General features: G+C 46.3%; 1 protein-coding gene across 1 annotated transcript in view; it reads left to right on the top strand.

The window, feature by feature from the left end:
• ARHGEF1 (Rho guanine nucleotide exchange factor 1) overlaps positions 1 to 25,654 on the top strand; it is a 207,644-nt gene that overhangs the window by 166,466 nt on the left and 15,524 nt on the right. Inside the window, exons 31-33 of the mRNA XM_033962587.1 lie at positions 943 to 1,128; positions 14,180 to 14,410; positions 15,334 to 15,482. Coding sequence (XP_033818478.1) covers positions 943 to 1,128; positions 14,180 to 14,410; positions 15,334 to 15,482 — 566 coding nt within the window. The remainder of the gene's footprint in view (positions 1 to 942; positions 1,129 to 14,179; positions 14,411 to 15,333; positions 15,483 to 25,654) is intronic.

Raw genomic sequence — 25,654 nt, 5'->3', positions numbered from 1 at the left:
TGTCACTAAAGATGTTAAAACAGGTTTAGCGATGATCGCTGGCTTTAGTGCATCTAGGCCCTGATTGGGAGTTCTAACTTCATTAGTTGCTCAACTGGGAGGGATATGGCAGCCTGGAAGGCAGTTAGGGCCATGTGCTGGAGAGAGCCCAAGCTCCCAGCTGAGTGCACAGACAGTGTTGGTGCTGTTATGCCTTTATCATACATTCCCAAAAACTACCTCTCATAAAGTCTTACCCACTTTAAAATGATCAGATATGATCATCCCCAGATCTTGCTTTCCTTTCATATACAGAGGAACTTCATCCCCTATACTGTATACTGCATCACTTCTGTGGGTTTTTGCAGTCCAAATACATGACAGTGTATGTTTTGTATTAATTCTTAACTTTTGAATTAGGCATGCCTTAGCTAGTCCAGTTCATCAGTAGCAAGCTGGCTGAGTGAAGATAATTAAAGGAGTACTCTCCTTGATCAAATTGATAGCTATGTTTTTGCACTTTCACAACCTGTCATGTTGCAAAAATTCCAGCTGTACATGCAGGAGTTGAAGTTAATAAAAGGTTTAAAATGTGCCTGGGATCAAATAAAAGCACCTTCCAGCACAGTGTGCAGTTCCTGCTTGGAACCCTATCACATCACTCATATCACTGAGAAGCAGAAGAAAACTAACTCCACAGATAGTCCACAACAGAGAGAAGCAGAGATGGAACTACAGGAGCCTTACAAATAACCACAGGAGACATACGAAGTGTTAAAAAAGAATGGATTTATTGAAAGGTTAATAATATCATTCTACAATTCCTCATTAGGTTAGCCTTTCAATAAATATATTATTTTTTTAATGCTTTGTGAGACTCCTGTGTCTGTTCATTGTTACATCTCAGCCAGCACCTGGTTTCTTAACCACTGCTTGCATCTTTTTCTCTCCTTCCACTCACAGAGAAAGAGAAAGATACATCCCTAGAAGCTGGGCCCTTTGAACAGAGATGCTCCCAGGGAGATGAAAAGATAGGGAAAGAGGACAGATCGCAGGACCTGACAGACTTCCTGCTCGCTAACGGCATTAATATATATCGACGGAATGATTTGGCAGAGATGCAGGTGGCCAAGGCAGCCCTAGATGAAGGTGAGAACCCTGAATTGATGGCGGTTCTTCTGAGCTTCTGGGCTGCACTCTGTTCCTCTTTCTTTTCCTATAATCCTACTACACCTACAGTCTCAATGAGGAAACCCTGTCTGAGTTCACTGACCCTGTAACATAACATAACATAAAAATGTATTTGTATAATGCATTACCTTCCAGTTCTATGTTGTTCACAAATCAAAAAGACTGAGCATATGCAGGGACTGGTTAACAGTGAGAAAGGTGGGGGAGGTGGGGTGGAGATAGGCTACATAAACCCATCAAGAGCTTGTATGTGGTGCAGTGGTTTTGCAAAAAATTCTGTAGAGTGAATTTCTCAAGTAAGCTGAGGAAGATAGTAAAAAGGTCATTATTCCCCCTGTTGCTGATAGTTGTGGACAATACTCTCCTCCTCAGATGCCGCTGGTGGAGGATTTTTTGGGTTCCGCCAGCTGGCGAGGATGTATTGATGGTACTCATCTTTCAGCAGGAAGAGCTCCAGGAGCTTATTCTTCAGGTCTCCTTGGTGTTGCCTTTCGAGGAAGATGAGAAGGAGCCCCCGTGTGTGATGGACCCCCTGCTTCGGGGATCCGCTCAGCATCCTGCTCTTTTCATATGTATCTGAAGGGGGTCAACAGGAATCTCCAAGTTCTGTCCTGTTGCATGGAGACCCTGAGATCTGTCATTCTAGCGGTTCCGCTTGGGGAATTCCTGACCTCTCGATCTGACAGAGGCCTACTTGCATGTTCCGCTTCATGCCTCCTATCAGCGGTTCCTTCGCTTTGCGATCTTGGTACGGCACTGTCATTTTTGTGCACTTCCTTATGGTCAGGCCATGGCTCTATGGACGTTCACCAAGATTATGCTGTTCGAGGCGACAGCTTTGCGCAAGGAGGGCACTCTGGTTCACCCCGATCTGGATGACTGATCCGAGCAAAGTCCTGTCAGGAGAGCTCCCGGGTTATGGCTCGGGTGGTGGAGTTCCTGCAGTCGCTGGGATGGGTAGTCAACCTGTCCGAGAGCCGTTTGGCTCCGTCTCAGTGCCTGAAGTACCTTGGGGTTTCCTTCATTACCTCCTTGGGGAAGGTCTTCCTCCCAGAGGCCCGAGTAAACAAATTGCAGACTCAGATTCACTTTCTGATGGCTTTCCGGTGCCCTCGAGCGCCGGATTTTCTCCAGGTCTTAGAGTTAATGGCGGCTTCCTTGGCCATGGTGCATTGGCTCTGGCTCAAATGCATCTGTTTCAGTATGCTCTGCTTTGGTGGTGGTTGCCTCAGGTGCACTCTTTGGACTCTGCTGTTCCTCTTTGGGAGTTAGTTTGTCGCAGTCTCCATTGGTGACTACAGTCCTCCCATCTGGTACAGGGAGTGAATCTGGATCAGCCCCAGTGGACAGTACTTCTCTTGGACGTCAGTCTCCTCGGCTGGTGAGCTCAGTGTCTTGGTCACTCCTCTCAGGGCAGCTGGTCTCCAGAGGAGTCGTCTTGGTCAATCAATGTTCTGGAGACCAGAGCCATCCGACTGGCATTGCTGGCGTTCCAGATATTGACGGGCAAGTCTGTTTGGGTTCTCTCGGACTATGCCATAGCAGTGGCCTATGTCAATCATCAGGAGGGGAACCAGGGGCTGTCTGGTGGCGCAGGAGGCAGCTCTGCTCATGACCTGGGCAGAGTCTTATCTTCTGGACATCTCAGCTTTCCACATAGCAGGAGTGGAGAATGTTCAGGCAGACTTCCTCAGTCATCATGTGCTAGATCCCAGAGAGTGGTGTCTCGGTCCTGCAGCCTTCGAGTTGGTTGTGCAGACTTGGGGTTGGCCAGTCATAAGAACATAAGAAGTGCCTCTGCAGAGTCAGACCAGAGGTCAATTGTGCCCAGTACACTCGCGCAGCGACTCAACAGGTCCAGGACCTGTGTAGTAGTCCTCTATCTTTACCCCTCTATCCCTTTTTCCTCCAGAAAATTGTCCAATCCCTTCTTGAACCCTAATACCATACTCTGTCCTATCACTCCCTCTGGAAGTCTTGGACCTGATGGCCACGAGTGTCAATGCCAAAGCACCCCGATTTTTCAGTCGGTGCAGGGATGTTCAGGCAGAGGGGCTAGATGCTCTGGTACAGCCTTGGCTGATGGTGGGTCTCCTGTACATGTTTCCTCTGTGGCTGAAGGTGGACAGAGTTCTTCAAATTGCTTGGCATCCCGGCTGTGTGATCCTGATGGCCCCGGTCTGGCCCAGGCAACTGTGTTATGTGGATCTGGTTCATCATCTCGTGGCAGATCCTTCCACTGCCCCTCTTGCCCGACCTCCTGACTCAGGGTTCCTTTCCAATGTTCGATCTGGGTCCCTTTTGTCTTTCGGCTTGGCTCTTGAGCGGGAATGCCTAGGTTAAAAATGTTATTCAGATAAAGTGATCACTCTCTTGGGGTACCGGAGGCTTGGGCTTATGGTGTGTTTGACGTATGTTTGAGGAGTGGTGTCCTGCGTGTGGAGTGGTTTCCTTTCGTGCCTCTTTACCCCACATCTTGGAGTTCTTGCAGGATGGCCTGGACAGGGGGCCTGGCCTGGTCTTCTCTCTGAGTTCAGCTTGCGGTTTTGTCCACTTTCCACGAGTTGCTGCAAGGTAGGCGCTTCACATTTTTTCTGGACATGGTTCGCTTTTTGAGGGCAACCAAATTGCTTCAGCCTCCGGTGCGGCCTTCTGTTGCAGCTTGGGATCTCAATCTGGTCCTGTTTGTGCTTGTGCGCCCTTCTTTTGAGGCCCTGGGTTCCTGCTCGTTGATGGACCTTACTCTTGAAGCACTTTTTTGGTGGTTATTACTTCTGCAAGACGCGTGTCTGAGCTGCAGGCTTTCTCTTGTAGGCTTCCCTTCCTGGAGTTTTCTAGGGAGTATGTTGTGCTGCGGCCTGTTCCTTCCTTTCTGTCGAAGGTGGTTTCGCTTTTTCATGTCAATCAGTCTGTGGTCCTCCTGGTCTTGGGTTGTCAGGTGGGCTCTTCGGAGCAGAGGCAGTTGCGCAAGTTGGATGTCTGTCGGGTCATTTGCTGTTATGTTTAGCGGACCCAGGACTTCCGGAAATCTGATTATCTTTTTGTCCTTTTAGCGAGTCCTCGTAAGGGGGATGGCATTCCCAAGGCTACCATTGCGAGCTGGATCAAGGAGACTATCGCTTCCGCATATCTTCTTCAGAAGAAGTCTGTTCTGAAATTTATCAAGGCTCATTCCACTTGAGGTCAGGCAGTTTCTCGGGATAAGTCTTCACTTGTGCCTCCAATGAATATTTGTAAAGCTGCGGTTTGGTCTTCTCTGCATTCCTTTGTACGACATTAGCCATGTGGACATTCAGGCGCGTCGGGACAGTGTTCATTGAGCGTATTCTGGTGGCGACCCTCTGGGGGTCCCACCTGTGATGGGTACTGCTTTTGTACATCCCATCACTGAAGCTGTACCAGAAGGAGAAATTTGGTTCTTACCTGCTAATTTTCTTTTGTTTTGACTCTCCAGACTGGTACAGCACCCCACCCTATCTGTCTGTTGTTCTCACGGTTTTAGCGTGAAGAGTGGGTTTTTTCTGCGGGTTCTAGGATATTTCTAGGGCCAGGGAGATCACAAGAACATCGGTTTTGGCTCAGCTGGCGAGCTGTGGGGACCTTTGCTGAAGGGGCTTCTCTCTGCAGCTTCCAACAGTATTGTTTTATGTTCCTTGTTACTCCTGTTCGGAGTGTTGTTACTGTTATAATTAGCAATGTTTAGTTCTGCTTGGCTATTCGGTAGACTGGTCAGATTAGGAGGAAGCACAGCTACTTCTATTGCAACCAAAGGTTTTTGTCTCAGTTTCCACCTGCTGGTCATGAAGCTGTACTAGTCTGGAGAGTGTAGAAGAAAGAAAATTATCAGGTAAGAACCTAATTTCTCCTTGCTTTTTCTTCTATAGTACCAAAATCCAACCTCTCCTTTCCGAGCACTCTACCAAAACCCTTATTCACACTCTTATCATCTCTCACTTAGACTACTATAACTTGCTTCTTTCAGGTCTTTCACTCAACCATCTCTCTGCCCTTCAATCCATTCAAAATTCTACTGTATGACATTCCACTAGAGCTATTGAAAAGGATTCAGGTCCCATTCCTGCCCCATACTTTCTCTGTCTCTGTCATTTGTAAGTCAGGTACCTGGGGACACATCTTAAAGACCAGAAACCATCTTTCAAATATGTCCAAAGTTTATTATGAGTTTCACATCTTTTATACGAATCAGGTTTGCCAGCATGTGTCAGCATGTGACGTAAATACAAACCATATATGGAAGGTCACATGAAACTTTAAACACATCAGCATTTTTCCTATCTAGAGATTGAAGTCCACAGAGGGTCAGAAAAAGCCTTGACCAGCAGAGCTTCTTAACTAAAGCTGTCTGTAAATACGGCTTAACAAAACAATTGAATTCACTTCACATTATCTCTGTTTAAACATTCATGTCCTTGTACCATCTTCAAAGAAGGGAAAGATAAACAGGGCCTACCTTTGCATCTTTAAACAACATATGCCTAAGGACACTTACTAAAGTTCTGATACGTGTCCGTTCAATTCCCCTCTTACGTCATGTAAATGACGTCACAAATACACAGCATGAGCTGGAAGGGAGTGATACCCTAGGTATGTCTCTCAAGGAGGGGTCTTTTAGGAGCTGTAATACGAATAACACAGTACATGAGCAGTCAAGACAAGAGTGCAAATAATAAGAGATTATAAAGTGCTGATCCTAAGAATTAGATAAATCAGAGTTACATTTGAACTCAGCAAAGAGGTCTGCTAATTTCTGAATGTCCATAGGAGGACCTATATTGTCAGAAAGAAAAGTACAACAGCATAAAATACTGGGAAGAATTTAACAGAATTCTCAGCTAGAATCATATCTAGGGCCACATGATTTTGAGAACCATCTGAGAAGTGGAGCCCAATTGATCAGTAATACCTTGCAAGGCGTCCCTAGAATAGTTCACAAAGCGTTGCTGATTATAATAATTTTAACTAATCCGATCAACATTCTTATTAATAGTAATAAAGGGAATAAGGAACTCAAACCCAGCCTTAACCTGAGCTCGGGCCTTAAATTCATCTGGGACCCCTCTTGGGACCCCTATAGCATCTTATGTATACATGTGATCAGATTTATATCAAGACAAATAAAAGGAAAAACCATGTGAATAGGAAGGATGCCTTTCAGAAAGAATATGCAGAAGCATGGTAACCTTAACTAAAGTGCACTGGCCTATCCACTGGCTGGGTAGCTTAACAGGGAGCCAAAAGTCTCCATAAAGCCAGTAAATATCAAATCTGATGCAGCAACAATGGGGCATACCTATGAGCCAAGACAGAACAATAACCTGGGGGTAAATTACCTACAAAACTACTCTGTGTCAGATTAGAAACATGACATGTGTAATTGCCCTTATAGATGGTAACGGCAATATCAAGCTTTTGCTGTCCTGGCAACAAAGGGTATTTAGAACACTGCAGTGCACAAAGAGGATAGGTAAAATTAGAGGAGATATTGGTAAATAACCCAAAAAAGCATGGTTGGATACCAGGAGGGAGGTCCAGATGTACGGTTCCTAGATGGGGTCTAGCTTGAGCACATATGTAACAATTACTCTTATTATGTTGATCAGCAGTGAATTTCATCCATTCTAACCAAAGGTTACGTTCTGAAAACCCTACCTCAACAGCCACAATATCTTCAAAAGTGGGATTGGCAATAGCCATCATGTCAGTAAGTTTATTGAATGTAGGGGCCAGTGGGTTAGTATTTTTTGGGGCCCCCACAAAATGACGGGAGAGGATGAGTGGAGGTAGATAGATCCCGTAAGAAAACTGATGGGTCAGATAGCTAGACCCACCCTTAAACCACATGTCCATAATGTACATACCTTCATCAGTAGGTCTAGGGTTGTCAATAGTAAGAGAAAGCTTAATAATTTGTGCAGGAACACTTTTCCTATAACAGTGTCCAATCTTATGAAGGGTCATACAAGTAAGCAGTGATTTACCATTTTGGTCCACTGTTTTTCAGGGTATTTTCTAATTTATAAGCCCAGTCAGTATCAATATTCCACCCTACCACTCCCCAGAATGCACACTTAACCCCCCAACGTGAGTCAGTAACATATATATATATATATATGTCCTTAGTTTTAGGAATCTCTGAGGACCAATGGCACAGCCTTGGGATATCAATTGATGAACAGTCCACAATGTCACAATACTCAAAGGAGAAGGTGGCAACTTGCACACTGCTGGAATTATACCAAAGGGTAGCATACTATCGGTCTTTTCTGGATTCCAATTGAAGGACAGCCTTTGCGAGGGAGTAGTCCAGCTTGACGTCGTGTTTGCAAAGAGGTGTCGGGGGTGCTGTTTACAGTAGGAGTGTCATTTACAGATGGGTATGGGCAGAAAGTGTCGTGGACCCAGAACACATCATCCCTGTAGACCCAGTTAGAAATGATCCATACAGGGAGAAAAACTAGCAGCAGCGGTGCCAGTAAGAGAATGATAAAGTTGGTAGAATGCTGCAATGAGATCATCATGTTGTTCCACTGGAGGAGGTGAAATCTGCGCAGGGAAGACTTGCTTCTGGGGTTTTAGGTTAACCCTCTTCAAGCGACTTGCGTGGATCCAAACAGGAAACTCCTCAGTGAGTGCAGCGGGCCTGATCACAGCGATCACAGTAGTGGGAAGGCCAAAGGGGAAATCCGTCTGCTTCTGATCCTTGGAAAGCTGCTGGATAATCACCAGGCTGGAAAAAATGGGTAGGAATCTGTGGAGAGAAAGGAGAAGTGCAAGACACGTTTCTTTGAACAAGCCCTAATATTTCAATTAGCTTTTGGACGTATTCCTCCTGTATCAAGGGAAAATCTACCCATGGGGCGGGGAAAGGTCATCCCGTGAGAATCTCAAAGGGAGAGCAGCCAGATGTCTGTGCATACAGAAAGCGATACTTGAAAAGAAATGCTTGAAAAGCATTCCAAATATCATTCAGCAGCTGTACTCCAATGTGATCCAAATAAGAGATAGAAAACAAGAGAAACCATGTTGCCTGTACTGAATGTGGCAACATGTAACAATACCAATTCATTCACTTAGCATAGCCATGGCAAAAGAGAGACAATACTCAGTTACTTAAGGTTCTTAATTGAACAATCCAAAAGGATATGTTTTTGTGTGCTGCATATAACTACTATGCACCTCAGAGAGACCACACTGATGTACTGAATGTATTCAGAAATGTATACTGAATGGATCATATGTAGGGAACACCACGAAATAAACGCTGTATAAAGTAAAACTTTTTTCTTAAACATATAACCCTTAACTAAACTATATTCAGAATATAAAAGCTAAAAGTAAAAGAACATTGCGCAGTTAGGCTAGTAAGAAGTGGAAAAAGAGCTCTAGAAATGGCCAATATTATGTATCCTGGGGTACCCACTAAACTAAAACAAGTAGACATGACACAGACAAAACATAAAGTTTTAAGCGTGGAGCTATTACTCCATCTGTCAAGTGTGCAGGGCTGAATTTAACTCTGCAAATAAACACATTGATATAAAAAAACCAAAACAACAAATAATGTATATCATAACCATCTCATATTTGGAAAAAGGCATAAAGCTAATGTCTCTTTGGAGCGTCTCTATCTCTGCAGTGATAAAGAGGACCCGTGGAAAACATTAGAAATATCTGTGCCAAAACTGATCTGGGATGGCTATGTATAAATCCGGAAAAACCCTTTTAAATTAGCAACATCCTAATTTCAGCTAAAACAATAGAAAGGGATTGTATTTTCCAATTTATTTTCAATTCACAACCGTGCCAGTTGTAATTATTGAGCTATATATATCTGTATCAAGGAGCAAAAGGTCAAGAATGAAAATATCACTAGCAAGAAGTTAAAATGTCGAGCGAGCACTACGATAACCAATACCATGATATTGGGCAATGAATAAGGGAGAGCTAGCAGCTGGTATCCAGGGTTTCCCCTCTTTGCACCAAAGTCCGTCTAAAAGGGCGGCTTTGGGCACCTGCCAAACGCCAGGCATCAAATTCAGAGGAAGCTGTGAAAAAAGAGAGGAAGAGAATCCTGTTCACCCATGAGACCCAAAAGCCCATTTAAAAGAAGGGCTTGAACATCGTGAAGAGTATGAAGGGTAATGGGGTGACCAAGGGTCAAAGAAGTAACCATCTCTACCACCATAGCACAAGCAGCCAGGGAACTTGAACAGGAGTGACTATAAAAAAGGCAACAGAGCGTAACTTACCGCCATGTTCTCCCTTCATGGTGTTACAATAGTCCCAAACAAAGAGATAAAACATGTGGGCATAAGCAGGAAAACCCAAACTTGAGCTAGAAACCAAAGCACATCTTAAATGTCCAACATTTCATAAGTCCATCTGATAAGAGCAGTCATTTCAGAAACCAGGGTCTGTCTCAAAATCTGGTCATAGAAGGAACAAGCAGAGATCCATTGGCGGCAGTGACCAAACATAGCAAGAAAAGTAAGCATGTCTTTCTTGGTAGCTGGGCGGGGCAGACCCAGAACAGCAGCAATGCAGAAAGTGCAGATTTTCCTCTGACCATGAGACAGGACAAAACCCAGGTATTTCACTTCAGATGTACACCAGTGCAGTTTATTTCGTGACACCATGTGACCACACACAGACAACCATTATAAAAGGTGAAAACTATCAATCGGACAGGTCTCCTGAATTATGGAACACAAAAGTTGTACAAAATGAGAATAGGACCATGAGGGGCAGTGCATGACTTGTAGAATAGCCCAAAGGACATTCCACACTAGGTATACTGTTGCTTAAAGGTGAAGGCAGCCTCACCAAAGGGACTAAAAATAAAACATTCTTTAGGACAATGACAGAAAAAATCATTGGCTGCCGGTGGAATGGTGGAAGAAACATAAGTGCAATGAGAATTACCAAAACACTAACAGCCCTAAATCTAGGACGAAACAGGGAATGCCATCAGCTTTGACAACAAGAGCGATGGGCGTATTATAAGAAGAGATGGTGGTTTTGATAATGCCGGAGAAAAGTCAAGAGACAAGCAGTGGAATCTCACCTTACTGCTTGATAAAACCAAGAATGAGTAACTTCAAAGAAGCACTATAGGGGGTCAGTGGAAGCCCAAACAGAGAAGTCTGGGGGAAGGGACAAAAACATTCATACACGGATCCTGATAATGAAAGCAAAGAACAGATTAGCTTTGCTCTGCACAAGAAAGAAAACCTTTAAAACGGAATTTTTTCTTTTTCTTGTTTTTTATGATCCAGCACAGAACACAAAGCCGTAGAAGAAACGCACAAAATTAGTCAGGATCAAAAGGAAGACAAGAAATAGTGCTTGTGTACAAACTACAAGGGAAAGATCTTAGACTGATTCAAACAGCGCTTTCAATTCATTCCACATAACAGCATGTCCTACCTCAGTATTAAACATTGGTGACACAGAAAGATGGGAGCAAAAGGAAAAATGTCATACACACACAGCCGTACAAGTCTCATTTGTCTAGGAGTAAGTGCCTTATGACTCATTACAAAGCCAATATAACAATGCAAAAATATTCGCTTATCTTACCTTATAAGCGAGGTACAGTAATAAGAGACAATAAAATCTTATACTCTATAAAAGTTTTAACCTTACAAATGACAGAGTGGGCAGGGGGGTTCTATAAATAATTTCATTCTTTCCGAAAGAATGGCAGCTGCTTATATATTCATGAGGGGCGCTTACCGAAAGTACCCCGAGATTTTTCCCAAAAAAACTCCATAATAGAACCCAAAGCTTGAACTTAAAATAAAGGGTTGGGTACAGGTCACCACTACCCAGAGAGTATTAAAGAACAGAAAAAATTCAGAAATACTCACAAAATATTGGTGATATCATCTGCCCATCCCGGACGAGCCCCCAACTGAAAAGGATTCAGGTCCCATTCCTGCCCCATACTTTCTCTGTCTCTGTCATTTGTAAGTCAGGTACCTGGGGACACATCTTAAAGACCAGAAACCATCTTTCAAATATGTCCAAAGTTTATTATGAGTTTCACATCTTTTATACGAATCAGGTTTGCCAGCATGTGTCAGCATGTGACGTAAATACAAACCATATATGGAAGGTCACATGAAACTTTAAACACATCAGCATTTTTCCTATCTAGAGATTGAAGTCCACAGAGGGTCAGAAAAAGCCTTGACCAGCAGAGCTTCTTAACTAAAGCTGTCTGTAAATACGGCTTAACAAAACAATTGAATTCACTTCACATTATCTCTGTTTAAACATTCATGTCCTTGTACCATCTTCAAAGAAGGGAAAGATAAACAGGGCCTACCTTTGCATCTTTAAACAACATATGCCTAAGGACACTTACTAAAGTTCTGATACGTGTCCGTTCAATTATCGTACTCGTATCGTACCCCTCTCCTCAAGTTACTTCATTGGCTTTCCAGTTTAAACTCCTTTTACTGACTTACAAGTGCATTCACTCTGCAGCCCTCAATGTCTGTCCCTACTTATCTTCCCCGTGAATTCCGTTCATTGGGTAACTTCCTCTTATCCGTACCCTTTTCCTCCACTGCCAGCTCCAGACTCCGTCCCTATAATAAAGTTATTATTATTACATTACATTACATTACATTAGTGATTTCTATTCCGCTTGTGCCTTGCGGTTCTAAGCGGATTACATTAGAAGATGGCTGGACATTTCCAGGCGATGACAATACAATTATTTGTATAACTTTACAAACTTTGCAAACCTAACTTTACTTAACTTTTCGTACATAACTTTACGTACATAACTTTACATAACTTTACGTGGAGTTACTTTGTGTTACTTTACATTATCCTTACCGTGCTTGCATAACTTGCATTAAGTTTACATAATTTATCTTACATAATTTATCTTACATAACTTTACAAGACTTTACGTAGAGTTATTTTATGTTATTTTACCTTATTATTCCAGTACATTGCATAACTTACATTACATGATATTACAAAGCATAACCTTATGTTATATTACAACGCATAACCTTATGTTACTTTACATAATATTACAACGCATATTCTTATGTTACCAAAAAATCGTCTGTTCCTAGGTTGCTATATCTGATTTTTTCGGTATTTGGGGAGACTGTGTTTCTAGATATGAATTGGCTTTACGCCCGATGCAGCTAGATTAGATGTTGCCTATGGGGACGAAGTTGCAGTTGGTTGTGAGTTGCAGTAGGTTATGAAGGGAGAGAAGATGATGGTAGATTATAATATTGGGATGTGTTTTTTGAATAGTATGGTTTTTATATCTTTTCGAAACGCTTTGTAGTCCGTTGTTGTGGTCAGCAGCTTGGATATGGTGGGGTCAGTTTTCGCGGCCTGTGTAGCAAGTAGGTTGTCATATAGCTTTTTGCGTTTTGTGCCTTTGAGTGAGGGGTAGGTGAATGGAGTCTGGGTTCTCCTTACTCTAGTTGAGAGGTTTCGGGTTAGGCGGCTGTTTAGGTAGAGAGGTGCTGTTCCGTTTAGTGCTTTGAATAATAAACAGTATAGTTTGAATTGAGTTCTTGCTTGTATCGGTAGCCAGTGTGAGTCGAGATAGGCATTAGTGATGTGATCGTATTTTCCTAGCGAGTAGATAAGTCTGAGTGCTGTGTTCTGTACTGTCTGTAATTGTTTGGTCATGTAAGCGGGGCAGGGTAGATAAAGGCTGTTGCAGTAGTCTACAAGTCCTAGTACAAGTGATTGGACTAAGATCCTGTATTGAATTTTGTCAAAGAATTTTCTTATTTTTCGCAGGTTGCGCATGGTGTAGAAGGCTTTTTGGATGGTTTTGTTAGTATGAGTCTGCATTGTGCATCTCCTGTCTATTGTTACTCCCAGGATTTTGAGTGCTGGCTGTATTGGGTATGTGATTGCATTTGTCGTCAGATCAGTTAAGGTAGGTTCTTTGTCTTTTTCTAGCAGCAGGAATTTGGTTTTATCCGTGTTCAGTTTCAGTTTGTGGTTGGTCATCCATGTTTCTACCGTTTCCAGAGTTATTTTCAGTCGTCCTGATGAGTTGGGGTCTTGGGTATTGAAGGGGAGAAGGATTGTTATGTCGTCTGCGTAGCTGAATGAGACTATATTTAGGGAGTCTAGAGTGGTGCCCAGTGAGGATACGTAGAGGTTGAAAAGTATGGGTGATAATGGAGATCCTTGTGGTACTCCACAGGGGTTTGACCAAGGGTCAGATATGTGGTCTTTTGTCTTTACTTTATAAGTTCTAGTTTTTAGAAAGCCTTGGAACCAGTTGAGTACCAAACCTGTGATCCCTATGGCGTCTAGTATCTGGAGTAGTATGTTGTGATCCACTAGGTCGAAAGCTGCTGAAAGATCTAGTTGGATAAGTAGTATCCTGTTCCCTTTGCTGAGGTGTTGGTGGGCTATATCCATTAGAGATACAAGTAGTGTCTCTGTGCTGTGGTTTTTTCTGAAACCTGATTGTGATGGGTGTAGTATGTTGTGGTCTTCTAAGTAGTTGGTGAGGTATTGTGCCACAAGACCTTCTTGTAGTTTGATATATAATGGGATTGAAGCGATGGGTCTGTGGTTGGCTGGAACAGACTGCCTGAGTCAATATGTCTAGCTGTCTCTATCAATATTCAAATCCAAGCTAAAAGCCCACTTTTTTGAGGCTGCTTTCAACTCCTAACTACCACTTACCATAAGGTACCTATGTCAATTCTATCATTCTCTCTGCAAGAAACTCCCCAACCCCTACCTGTCCCATTTGTTCTTTCTGTCTGTCCTAATTAGATTGTGAGCTCTTCTGAGCAGGGACAGTCTATAACATGTTGAATGTACAGCTATAGAAATGATTAATAGTAGTAGTAAATTTTTTACTGATGATAGAGAATTGGTTTTGTGTATGCACTTTAAGGTTTGTGCATAGTGTTATCTCGCTGTCTTATTTTCACTCTCTTCCCCTTGCCTCTCCTTCTCCTCTTCTCATTCCCAGTGTCTATGTTGAAAAGGTTACTTGTGCGGGGCATTCGCCTTTCGGTGGATGATGAGTTCTTTCTGAGGAGAAGGCAAGAATCCCCAGAGCACAGACAGTGTATGGAGCCACCACGCTCAGAGTTGGATACCTGGATGGGAACAGAGGGCACAGAGAAAGTAGAAAATGGACCAGATGGAGAGGGAGGACAAGATGAGAATTGGAAATATTCAGCAAGTGAAGAACAAGACAGTAAGTCATGTTGACCTTAATCTGCACCTGACCCCAATGAGTATAGGAGATCAGAGGTTAGGGGGCCATCAGAGCAGGTGATCCAGCTAGACTCCAGTGTAAATAAAAAGACTGGCACAGTTTGGGTGAAAGCTGTTTTGAAGGTCAAATAATGAAGATTGGGCACATGTCTGGCTACATTATAATTTTGTTAAGGGATTGGATGATTGCACTATAGAATTAAGGATTGGAAGATTGTCCTAAAAGATTATTATGGATTAGGTATATGTGGCATTGGCTGAATGTTCAGTGAAACTAGCATAGAATTTGATTATTGTGGCATTAGCAGGGAATTGGATGATTGTGTGGGATTAGGAAGAATTGAATTTAGAATTGCTTAGCATGCCTTGGGGATTTGCCAAGGAGTTGGGTGGGATTTTCATGGAATAGGTTAGCGTACTGTGAGATTAACAGACATTTATCTTGTAAACTTTAATGAGAATAACATATAATTGGAAAGATTGGAAAAGACTGAATTATAGTTTTGGGTGGAATTCAGTGTGTCACATGTATAAAATGGAAAGAGCGTTAGCTGTTCAAAAAGGTTATTTTAATAAGTTTAAGGATGTGTGGGGGCCATTGATAAACTATTGTAAAGAATAGTTATCATTTTTCCCTGATTTTAAATAAATGAAAGATTTGGGAGGGGGGGTTGACTTTTTAATATTCGATATGAAGAGTACAAATGATTTTATTATATTGTATGTATCAACTGATATTAGTATGGTGGGTGGGAAGGGGATAAATTCTATTTTGGGAACATGTGTGGTATTTCAAGTGATGTATTAAGTTAATCTGTTATTATTTTCATTACACTTGATATAAATATAAAATGAATAAAGAATATTAAAAAAAAGAGAATGAGGATCTCTCTTCACACACAGATTCTAAGGAAGAGAATGGGGCAAGCTTTCCCATACAGCTCGAGGAGAGTACAGAACTTCTCAGCACCCCTATAGTGCTGTCCCAAGAACAGTCAGAGGAAGCAGATAGAAGAATCCTCCTGCTGGAGGACCAAATTAAACAACTGAAGGTAAGAATCTGTCTTCATATTCAAGAGGGGTCTAGTGGGCATATGCTACTTGTAACATAGTAGATGATGCCAGATAACAATCTGCATGGTCCATGTAGTCTGTCCAACAAAATAAACTTGCTCAGAAGTGCTTTTATTCACCTCCTATAAAAGGATGTTCATATATAATCAATATTTATTTATTTGAATTTAGCTTTCATCTCTTCCAGTAATAGCTCAAGATGAGTTATAGTCAGGTATACTAGGTATTTCCCTGTTCCCAGAGGGTTCACAATTTAAATTTGTACCTGAGGCAATGGAGAATTAACAGGGGGATACACAAAACTTACCGATCGTATCCCAATCATTGCTAAACTGGTTTGACCAGTTTAGCGATCGGATCGGATTCCCCAATGCACAAAACTGCCCTACCATGTATTTTCCTATCTGACTCGATCCTACCCATGCAAATTAGTAAAACTCCATGCAAAATAGCCAAGCGATTGATGCACTAACATGGCTTGGCTATTTAGCATCGGGTTTTATCAATCCTAAAACCCGATTGCTCTAGACCTGTCAGTAACTGTCTGCCTGTTTTTTTTGTTTGTTTGTTTTCATTTTTTTTTTCAATGGCACAGATATTTTGTCCCATAAATAAAAAAATGAAGTCCCCCCCTTACAAACATGCCTTCCCGAACCTCCTAAAAATGGCAGGAGGGATGCCTGCTCCCTCCTGCCACAAAGGCACCCCCTCCTCCCTCTCCCCCCCCAAAAAGCAGGAGAGATGCCCACTCCTGCCCCCCACCCTGTACCTTAAAAGTTAGGAGCAAGAGGTACTGAAAACACCTCCTGCTCCTCCTCCGTTGACGACGACACAGGGTCTTAGGCCCTATCCCGGTGCATCATGTGATGCATGAGGATTGGCCTAAGGCCCTGATTGGCTCACTTGCCTCAGGCCCCTCCCAAGGGAGGGACTTGAGGCATCTAAGCTAATTAGGGCCTTAGGCCCCTCTCCGTGCATGGGGCAGGGTATGGGGCAGGGGGGCCTGGAGGGAGAGTGGGCGCCTTCATGGCAGGAGGGAGTGGGCATCCCTCCTGCCTTTATTTTCGGGCAAGGCGGAGGGAGGGAATTCCTTCAATGGCAGGAGAGATCAGGCATCCCTCCTGCCATTTTGCTGTGGGTCAGGAGGGGGGGCAGAGACGGTAGCTCAGGGTGCCAGTGCAGGGGGGGAGAGCATGGTGTGGGGGGAGGAGGGTTTTTCTTTTTAATGGGACAGATTGTGCGTGTTAACTCGCGCACAACTTCTGTTGCATTAAAAAACATGCAGAAGCCCTTACAGCAATGACAGGAGGCTGCTTCCCCTGTCACTACATAGTGCATCGATCGCTATTGGGGAATCAGCCAGTGAATTGGCCAACAGCGATCCAGTCGGTAATACTGACTGACTTTTGTGCATCTAGGCCTAAGTGACTTACCTAACATCACAAAAAGCAGCAGTGGTTGTAAGCCCAAACAAGCATTGCCATATTAGAACAGACTGAAGGTATGTCAAGCCCAGTATTCTGTTTCCAACAGTGGTGAATCCATGTCACGAATACCTTTCCAAAAATACTAGGACTAGGGGGCATGCAATTAAGCTATTAAATAGATTTAAAACAAACCAGAAAAAATATTTCTTCACTCGATGTGTAATTAAACTCTGGAATTAGTTGCCAGAGAATGTGATAAAAGCAGTTAGCTTAGCAGAGTTTAAAAAAGGTTTGAATAATTTCCTAAAACAAAAGTCCATAAACCATTATTGAGATGGCTTGGGGGAATCCACTGCTTATTCCTAGGATAAGCAGCATAAAATCTGTTTTACTCCTTAGGATCTTGCCAGGTACTTATGACTTGGGTTGGCCACTGTTGGAAACCAGGATACTGGACTCAGTGGATCTTTGGTCTGTCCCAGTATAGCAACTCTTATGTTATCTTCTTGTTTTATACTATTTAGCTTAGAAATAAGCAGGGGATTTTTCCAAGTCCATTTTAATAATGGCTGAAGGACTTTTCTTTTACAATATTATCCAAACTTTTTTAAATTTCTGCTAAGCTAACTGCCTTTACATTCTCTGGCAATGAATTCCAGATTTTAATTACACATTGGGGGAAGAAATAATCTCCGAGGACAAGCAAGACAATGGTATCCTTACATATGGGTGACATCGTGCCAACTACCTGATGCAGATGCTACCCAGTGCTTGGCCTCACCATGCATATGCAAATGTCTTCATGCCTGCTGCGTGAGTGTAGAACACTTAGCCCTTCATTTACGGTTTTAGCGCCGGCAGTGGTGGTAACTACTCTCACGCTCATATAAGTGTCAGAGCAGTTACTGCCATTGCTAAAACCCATGCTATGTGTTCGTAAAAGAGGGGGTTAGTCTTGTTTTTTCTGTGGAGCTAGACGGTCATGTTCAGTTGATCTTCTCCTTAGCTCCTTTTTCCTTTTGATGATCTTCCTTCCCATTCTAATATTTTTCCTTACTCAATTTTATTTTTTTCTCTGCCTTGTATTTTTCTAGTTTTTTTTGTATTTTAAGTTTTTTTGCAGCTCCTGAGGACCTCATAGGCTGGAGCATTGAAGTCAGTTTGAGGTGAGCTCGTTTTTGGCCTCACAATTGAGTCTTTTGATTTAGCCAGTGTTCTTTTTGATATACACCAGAGGACTCCCAGAGGCTTTCAAGGATGTACCCCAGTGTAACTGAGTATTATCCCAGGACAAGCAGGCAGGTATTCTCACTAGTGGGTGATGTCATCCGACAGAGCCCCGATACGGACGTCTCACAAGCATACTTGCTTGAAGAAACTCAGAAGTTTCGAGATGCCCGCACCGCGCATGCACCAGTGCCTTCCCATCCGATGGTCCGGGCGTGTCTCCTCAGTTCTTTTTCTTCCGCGGAGCTGTGAAGTCTGTCTTCAATTTCGCGCCCATTGAATCTTTTTTTGCCTTCTATTTTTGCCGCGGGTTGAGTTCTTTGGCTCTCCTGTGCATTTGTTTCTTTCTTTGATTTCTTTTTACAAAAAAAAAAAAATTTTTTTCTTCCGACACCGGGTCGGCCGCGTGGCTGGGGCCCCACGCCTTCGACCTTGCAGCGGAGCTTTTCCGGCCTATGTCCCAGCTGATCACCGGTTTTAAAAAGTGTAGCAAGTGCCAGCGCGCGATTTCGCTCACGGACCCTCATCGACGCTGCTTACAGTGTCTGGGACCGGATCACTTTCCGAAATCGTGCCGGCCTTGCTCCACATTAACAGCGAGAGCGTTTAAGTGCTGCTGTCTGCTGTGGGAGTCCATGTTCAAGATGGAAGCTTCGTTGGATCCGTCAGCTTCGACATCGACATCGACTGGTGCTTCGACTACATCGGCGAAGCCCTCTGCCTCCCCGGCTGCTTCGAGCCTTCTGAAGCCGGCATCGTTCACGCCGGTTTCGGCCTCGACTTCGGCGCCGGTGCCTTCCTCCGTCTCCTCGGAGCAGATCTCGGCCCCTACGGTTCCACCGGTGGTGCTTAAAGTGCCGAAGGCTGGCAAGCAGAAGCACGTGGCACCGAAAGAGCGCAGAGACCGTGCGGAAGGGCCCCCTTTTGGTGCGGATCCCTCCATATCGGCTTCGTTGCGGTCCATACTGGAGGCTCAGTTTGTGGAACTCATGACCACCATGGGACCCCGGCTGATTGCCTCGATCCAGGGTGACCTCCCCGTTCCGGTTCCGAGGGGCGGACCGCCCCCTCCTCCGCCGCCGCGCCACACAACCTCGTTGCTCGGCGAGGAGGAGCAGCGAGCGGTGTCCGGGTCCTCGAGGTGGTCCTCGGTTGGTACTATGCCTCCTTTGGAACCGATTCCCTCGAGGAAGGCCTCCCTTAGTGATATGCCTCCCTTGGAGCCTATACCCTCGAGAAAGGCTTCGTTTAGTGATTTGCCTCCGTTGGAACCTGTGACCCCTCCCCATGACACTGTGTGGCGTCCACCTTCGAGGCCTCCCAGTCCGGGGCATAGCAGAAAGCAGGACGAGTTCTTCCGGACCCCCTATCAAGCATGGGTGGCGTTGGGGGAGGCACCAACTCTGCCGCCTCTTCGTTCAACGACCTCGAGTCCGATCTGCTCCTTGGAGGCTTCTGATCCGGTTTCTCACAGACGGGCTCGATCCCCTTCCAGGCATCGTGAGGGGCATCGATCCAGACACTCCTCGAGGCATTCCTCTCGACACTCGACCGTCTCGCCTCAGAAGAAATTGCCTCGGTTGGGATATGCTGCTTCAGCTGGGTCTCCTCCTCCGGGCCCGGAGTTCGAGGACCCCGAGGTTTTCTACTCACCCTGTTGCTCACAGGCCTCTATGGAGCCCGAAGCCCTTCTAGCCCTTCTCGTAAACCGGCGACGGCGGACCAACTGTCCTTTTCCTCATTTCTCAGACAGATGGCGGATGACATGGACATTACTCTCGATGCTGGCTCTCGATACTCCAAGGAGTACCTCGACACCATGCACTTGCCTTGTCCTCCAGCCTCCCTCTGCACAAACTCCTCGACCAGACCTTCATGAGGTGCTTTGAGTCTCCCTATTCTATTCCTGCGGTCCCTGGAAAATTGGATGCTCGGTACCGCACGGTGCATCATAAGGGCTTCGAGGGTCCTCAGCTTTCTCACCAGTCCCTTCTGGTCGAATCCTCGCTCAAGCGGTCTCATCCTGGACAGGTTTATGCTTCAGTGCCTCCGGGACGCGAGGGCAGAACCATGGATAAGTTTGGTCGACGCATCTATCAGAATTCGATGATGACGTCCCAAGTCCTGAATTACAATTTCCACTTCGCCGCCTACTTGGAATTTTTTCTGCCTGTGCTTCGGAATTTCACACCATACATCGAGTCCCAGGCTCGGTTTGAGTTTGAGGAAGTAGTTGCTTCGCTGTCCCAGCTTCGTCTGCAGTTGATGCAATCTGCCTATGATGCTTTCGAGCTCTCGGCCCGAGCAGCGGCCTGTTCTGTGGCGATGCGCCGGTTGGCCTGGTTGCGGACCATTGACATGGACCCGAACCTTCAGGACCGCCTGGCAAACGTCCCGTGTGCTGGGGCGGATCTTTTTGACGAATCCATCGAGACAGTCACGAAGAAATTGTCCGATCATGAAAAGTCCTTTCAGTCCATTCTTAGGCCGAAGCCTAAGCCTCAACAGTCTCGACCCTCTCGTCCACCGTTGATTTATCAGCGGCGTTATCAACCGAGGCAAGCTCCGCCTGCAAGGCAACCGGCGAAGCGACAGCTTCCTCAGAAGGGTCAGCAAAAGTCTCAGCCGCCTGCTGTCCCTAAGGCCACTCAGCCTTTTTGACTGTTTCGTCGAGGGCATAACCAACCTCGTTCTGCCTCCCCCTGTTTTTCCCATCGGAGGGCGCCTCCGTCATTTTTACCATCGCTGGGAGGCCATCACCTCCGACCTTTGGGTCCTTACTATCGTCAGGGAGGGATACTCTCTTCATTTCCATCGGGTCCCTCCAGACCACCCTCCAAGAGAGTATCCTTCCAACTTGACACAGGCCGCCCTTCTTCTTCAGGAAGCTCAGGCTTTGCTCCGGCTTCGTGCCGTGGAGCCAGTCCCGTCGGACCAACAGAACCAGGGGTTTTACTCCCGGTACTTCCTTGTTCCGAAGAAGACAGGCGACCTGCGACCCATTTTGGACCTCAGGGTCTTCAACAAATTCCTAGTCAAAGAGAGGTTTCGCATGCTGACCCTTGCTTCTCTCTACCCCTCCTCGAGCAGAACGACTGGTTATGATCTCTGGATCTCAAGGAGGCCTACACTCACATTCCCATTCATCCGGCCTCTCGCAAATTCCTCAGATTTTGGGTGGGGCATCTGCATCTGCAGTATCGAGTGCTTCCTTTCGGCCTGTCCTCGTCTCCCAGAGTATTTATGAAGTGTCTGGTAGTGGTGGCCGCTGCACTCCGGAACCAGGGTCTTCAGGTATTTCCCTACCTCGACGACTGGCTGATCAAGGCTCCCTCGGCCTCGAGGGTCATCTCGGCGACCCTGTCCACGATTCTGTTCCTGCAGAGCTTGGGATTCGAGATCAACTTCCCCAAATCTCTTCTACAGCCTACCCAGTTGCTCCCCTTCATCGGGGCGGTTCTGGATACCGTTCGCCTCAGAGCATTCCTTCCCCCTCAGCGCTTGGATGCTCTTCTTCATCTCTGCCAGTCTGTGTCTTCTCGCCAGTCCATCTCAGCGAGACACATGATGGTCCTCCTGGGCCACATGGCCTCTACAGTTCATGTGACGCCATTCGCCAGACTCCATCTCAGAATTCCTCAGTGGACCCTGGCATCTCAATGGACTCAGGTGTCAGATCCATTGTCTCGACACATCCTCGTCACTCCTGCTCTTCGGCAGTCTCTACTTTGGTGGATGACCTCTTCAAATCTATCCAGAGGTTTGCTGTTTCACACTCCACCCCACCAGAAGGTTCTTACGACCGATTCCTCGACCTATGCCTGGGGGGCACATCTGGATGGTCTTCGCACTCAGGGATTCTGGACCAGTGTGGACCGACTCCATCAAATCAATCTTCTGGAACTCAGAGCCATCTTCAATGCTCTTCAAGCGTTTCAGCATCTGCTTCACGACATGGTGGTCCTCATTCGCACAGACAATCGGGTCGCCGTGTATTATGTCAACAAGCAGGGGGGCACGGGCTCGGCCTCCCTCTGCCAGGAAGCTCTCAAAGTCTGGGATTGGGCGGTTCGCCACAATGCCTTCCTCAAGGCTGTCTACATTCAGGGGAAGGACAATGTCTTGGCGGACAACTTGAGTCGTCTACTCCAGCCTCACGAATGGACTCTCCATTCCAACCCCCTTCATCAGATCTTTGCACAGTGGGGGACGCCTCAGATAGACCTCTTTGCGGCTCCCCACAACGTCAAACTGCCTCAGTTTTGCTCCAGGATCTACACTCCTCATCGCCTCGAGGCGGATGCCTTTCTGCTGGATTGGGGGAATCGTTTTCTGTATGCGTTTCCTCCATTTCCTCTCATTCAAAAGACTCTGGTCAAGCTGAAGTCCGACCATGCCACCATGGTTCTGATAGCTCCTCGGTGGCCCAGACAACCTTGGTTCTCCCTTCTACTTCAACTCAGCAGCAGGGAGCCGGTCCTTCTTCCAGTGTTTCCTTCACTACTTACTCAACATCAAGGATCACTGCTTCATCCCAACCTGCAGTCTCTCCACCTGACAGCTTGGTTCCTCTCAACTTAACCCTTCACCAGTTTTCCCAGGCGGTGAGGGACGTCTTGGAGGCTTCCAGGAAGCCTGCTAGATGAAGTCCTCTAACTGAGCCTGTATGTCAGTGTTCTCCCCTAGCAATAGTAAGCCTTTGGGCTTATTGAGCATGTGCAGAGGATCCTGCCTTCAATGGCTTCTCCCCTCGCCATGAAAGTTTTTTTTTTCTTCTGTATGCTTTCTCTCCTCCAGACCTCATTCCCTCCCCAAACTTTTTCTTTGTTTCACCCTGCCCCCTTCTTTCTTTTTCTCTCTCTCCATAACCCCTTTCATTCTGTATGTCTGTCTTTCTCTCTCTCTCCGTGCCCCATTTTTCTTTGTTTCACCCAGCCCTCTTTCTTTTTTTTTTTTTTTTGGCTCCCTGTCCCCCCCTTTCTTTCTTTCTCCTTGCCCTCCCCTATGCCACCACCATTGGGAAAATGCTGCCACCGCCACTGGGGAATAGGCTGCCACTGCTGCTATCGGGAACAGGCCGGCGCCGAGTTCGCCCTGCTTCTTTTCCCCACAGGGCCGACCAACTCTCGCCACTCGACGTCAATTCTAATATCGGAGAGGACGTTCTGGGCCAGCCAGGCAGCGATTGGCTGGCCCAGAACGTCCTCTCTGACATCAGAATTGACGCGGGTGGCGAGAGTTGGTCGGCCCCACAGGGAAAAGCAGGGAGAACTTGGCACCGGCCTGTTCCCAATGGCGGTGGTGGCACTCAAGTGGCTAAAGAGACGCAGTTTGCCAGCCTAGGGAGAACACTGGAGGGTGGCCAGCTGTGCACCCCCTTGGGGCGTAAAACCGGGGCAGACCGCCCCACCCCCACCTTGGTATGCCACTGTCTGTACCTCACTCCCTCCCTATGACCAAAAATTCTCCTTTCTTCTATTCCCCGTGTACACAACCATCTCTTTTCCTCCCTTCCTCTCTCCCAAGTCCTTGCCTTCTGTGTCCAAAAACACATTCCCTCTCCCACCTCAGCATCTCTTTCCCTCCCTTCCTCTCTCCCAAGTCCATGCCTTCTGTGTGCAAAAACCCATTCCCTCCCCCACCTCAGAATCTCTTTCCCTCCCTTCCTCTCTCCCAAGTCCATGCCTTCTGTGTCCAAAAACCCATTCCCTCCCCCACCTCAGCATCTATTTCCCTCCCTTCCTCTCTCCCAAGTCCATGCCTTCTGTGTCCAAAAACACATTCCCTCCCCTACCTCAGCATCTCTTTCCCTTCCTTCCTCCTCTCTCCCAAGTCCATGCCTTGTGTCCAAAAACCCATTCCCTCCCCCACCTCAGCATCTCTTTCCCTCCCTTCCTCTCTCCCAAGGTCATGCCTTGTGTCCAAAAAACCCATTCCCTCCCCCACCTCAGCATCTATTTCCCTCCCTTCCTCTCTCCCAAGTCCATGCCTTCTGTGTGCAAAAACCCATTCCCTCCCCCACCTCAGCATCTCTTTCCCTCCCTTCCTCTCTCCCAAGTCCATGCCTTCTGTGTCCAAAAACCCATTCCCTCCACCACCTCAGCATCTATTTCCCTCCCAAGTCCATGCCTTCTGTGTCCAAAAACACATTCCCTCCCCCACCTCAGCATCTCTTTCCCTCCCTTCCTCTCTCCCAAGTCCTTGCCTTCTGTGTCCAAAAACCCATTCCATCCCCCACCTCAGCATCTCTTTCCCTCCCTTCCTCTCTCTCAAGTCCTTGCCTTCTGTGTCCAAAAACCCATTCCATCCCCCACCTCAGCATCTCTTTCCCTCCCTTCCTCTCTCCCAAGTCCATGCCTTCTGTGTCCAAACACCCATTCCCTCCCCCACCTCAGCATCTCTTTCCCTCCCTTCCTCTCTCCCAAGTCCTTGCCTTCTGTGTCCAAAAACCCATTCCCTCCCCCACCTCAGCATCTCTTTCCCTCCCTTCCTCTCTCCCAAGTCCTTGCCTTCTGTGTCCAAAACCCATTCCATCCCCCACCTCAGCATCTCTTTCCCTCCCTTCCTCTCTCCCAAGTTCATGCCTTCTGTGTCCAAACACCCATTCCCTCCCCCACCTCAGCATCTCTTTCCCTCCCAGGGTACAGATAGAGGTTTACCGTACAGGACATTGAGCGAATAGGGTATGGATATTTTAGGTTAGGTAGGGAACACTTTCAGGTCATGGACCTGGGGGGCCGCCGCGGGAGCGGACTGCCGGGCACGATGGACCCCTGGTCTGACCCAGCAGAGGCAACGCTTATGTTCTTATGTTCTTCCTTTCTCCCAAGTTCATGCCTTTTGTCCAAAACGCACTCCCTCCCCCTTTTGTGTTCCCCGTTTGTCTCCCAGCCCATCTTAGCAACTTTCTCAGCAAAATGTAGCTCGAGCCGCGTAGGCTTGTCTTCTATTTCCTGCCTGTCCCGCCGCGCACACATAGCCGATCGGAAATCTTCCCCGACTTCAGCGCTGACATCGGAGGGCGGGCTTTGCTTAAGCCCTCCCTCCGACGTCAGCGCTGACGTCGGGGAAGATTTCCGATCGGCTGTGTGAGCGGCAGGGCAGTCGGAGTAGAAGACGAGCCTAGCGGCTCAAGTTATATTTAACCCCGCGGGTCCCCCATCGTCCCCGTTCAGCTCTCTCTCCTGTGCACCCCCTGGTAGTACTGCCCTGATGGCGGCCCTGCACGTGCCAGCTGCAAGGCCTTCGCGTGCCACAGTTGGCACGCATGCCATAGGTTCGCCATCGCTGCTCTAGGGTATATATATTCAGGGCTTCCAGTCTCCTCATACATCTTCTGGCGCAAACCTACTATTTTCGTCACCTTCTGGACCACTTCAAGTCTTATGTCCTTTGCCAGATACGGTCTCCAAAATTGAACACAATATTCCAAGTGGGGCTTCACCATTGACCTGTACAGGGGCATCAACACCTTTTTTCTTCTACTGGTCACGCCT

The sequence above is a fragment of the Geotrypetes seraphini genome, chromosome 11, assembly GCF_902459505.1.
Source record: "Geotrypetes seraphini chromosome 11, aGeoSer1.1, whole genome shotgun sequence".
In the NCBI taxonomy this organism is placed as follows: domain Eukaryota; kingdom Metazoa; phylum Chordata; class Amphibia; order Gymnophiona; family Dermophiidae; genus Geotrypetes; species Geotrypetes seraphini.
Note: the sequence above shows the minus strand (reverse complement) of the source record. Positions and strands in the feature narration are given on the sequence as shown.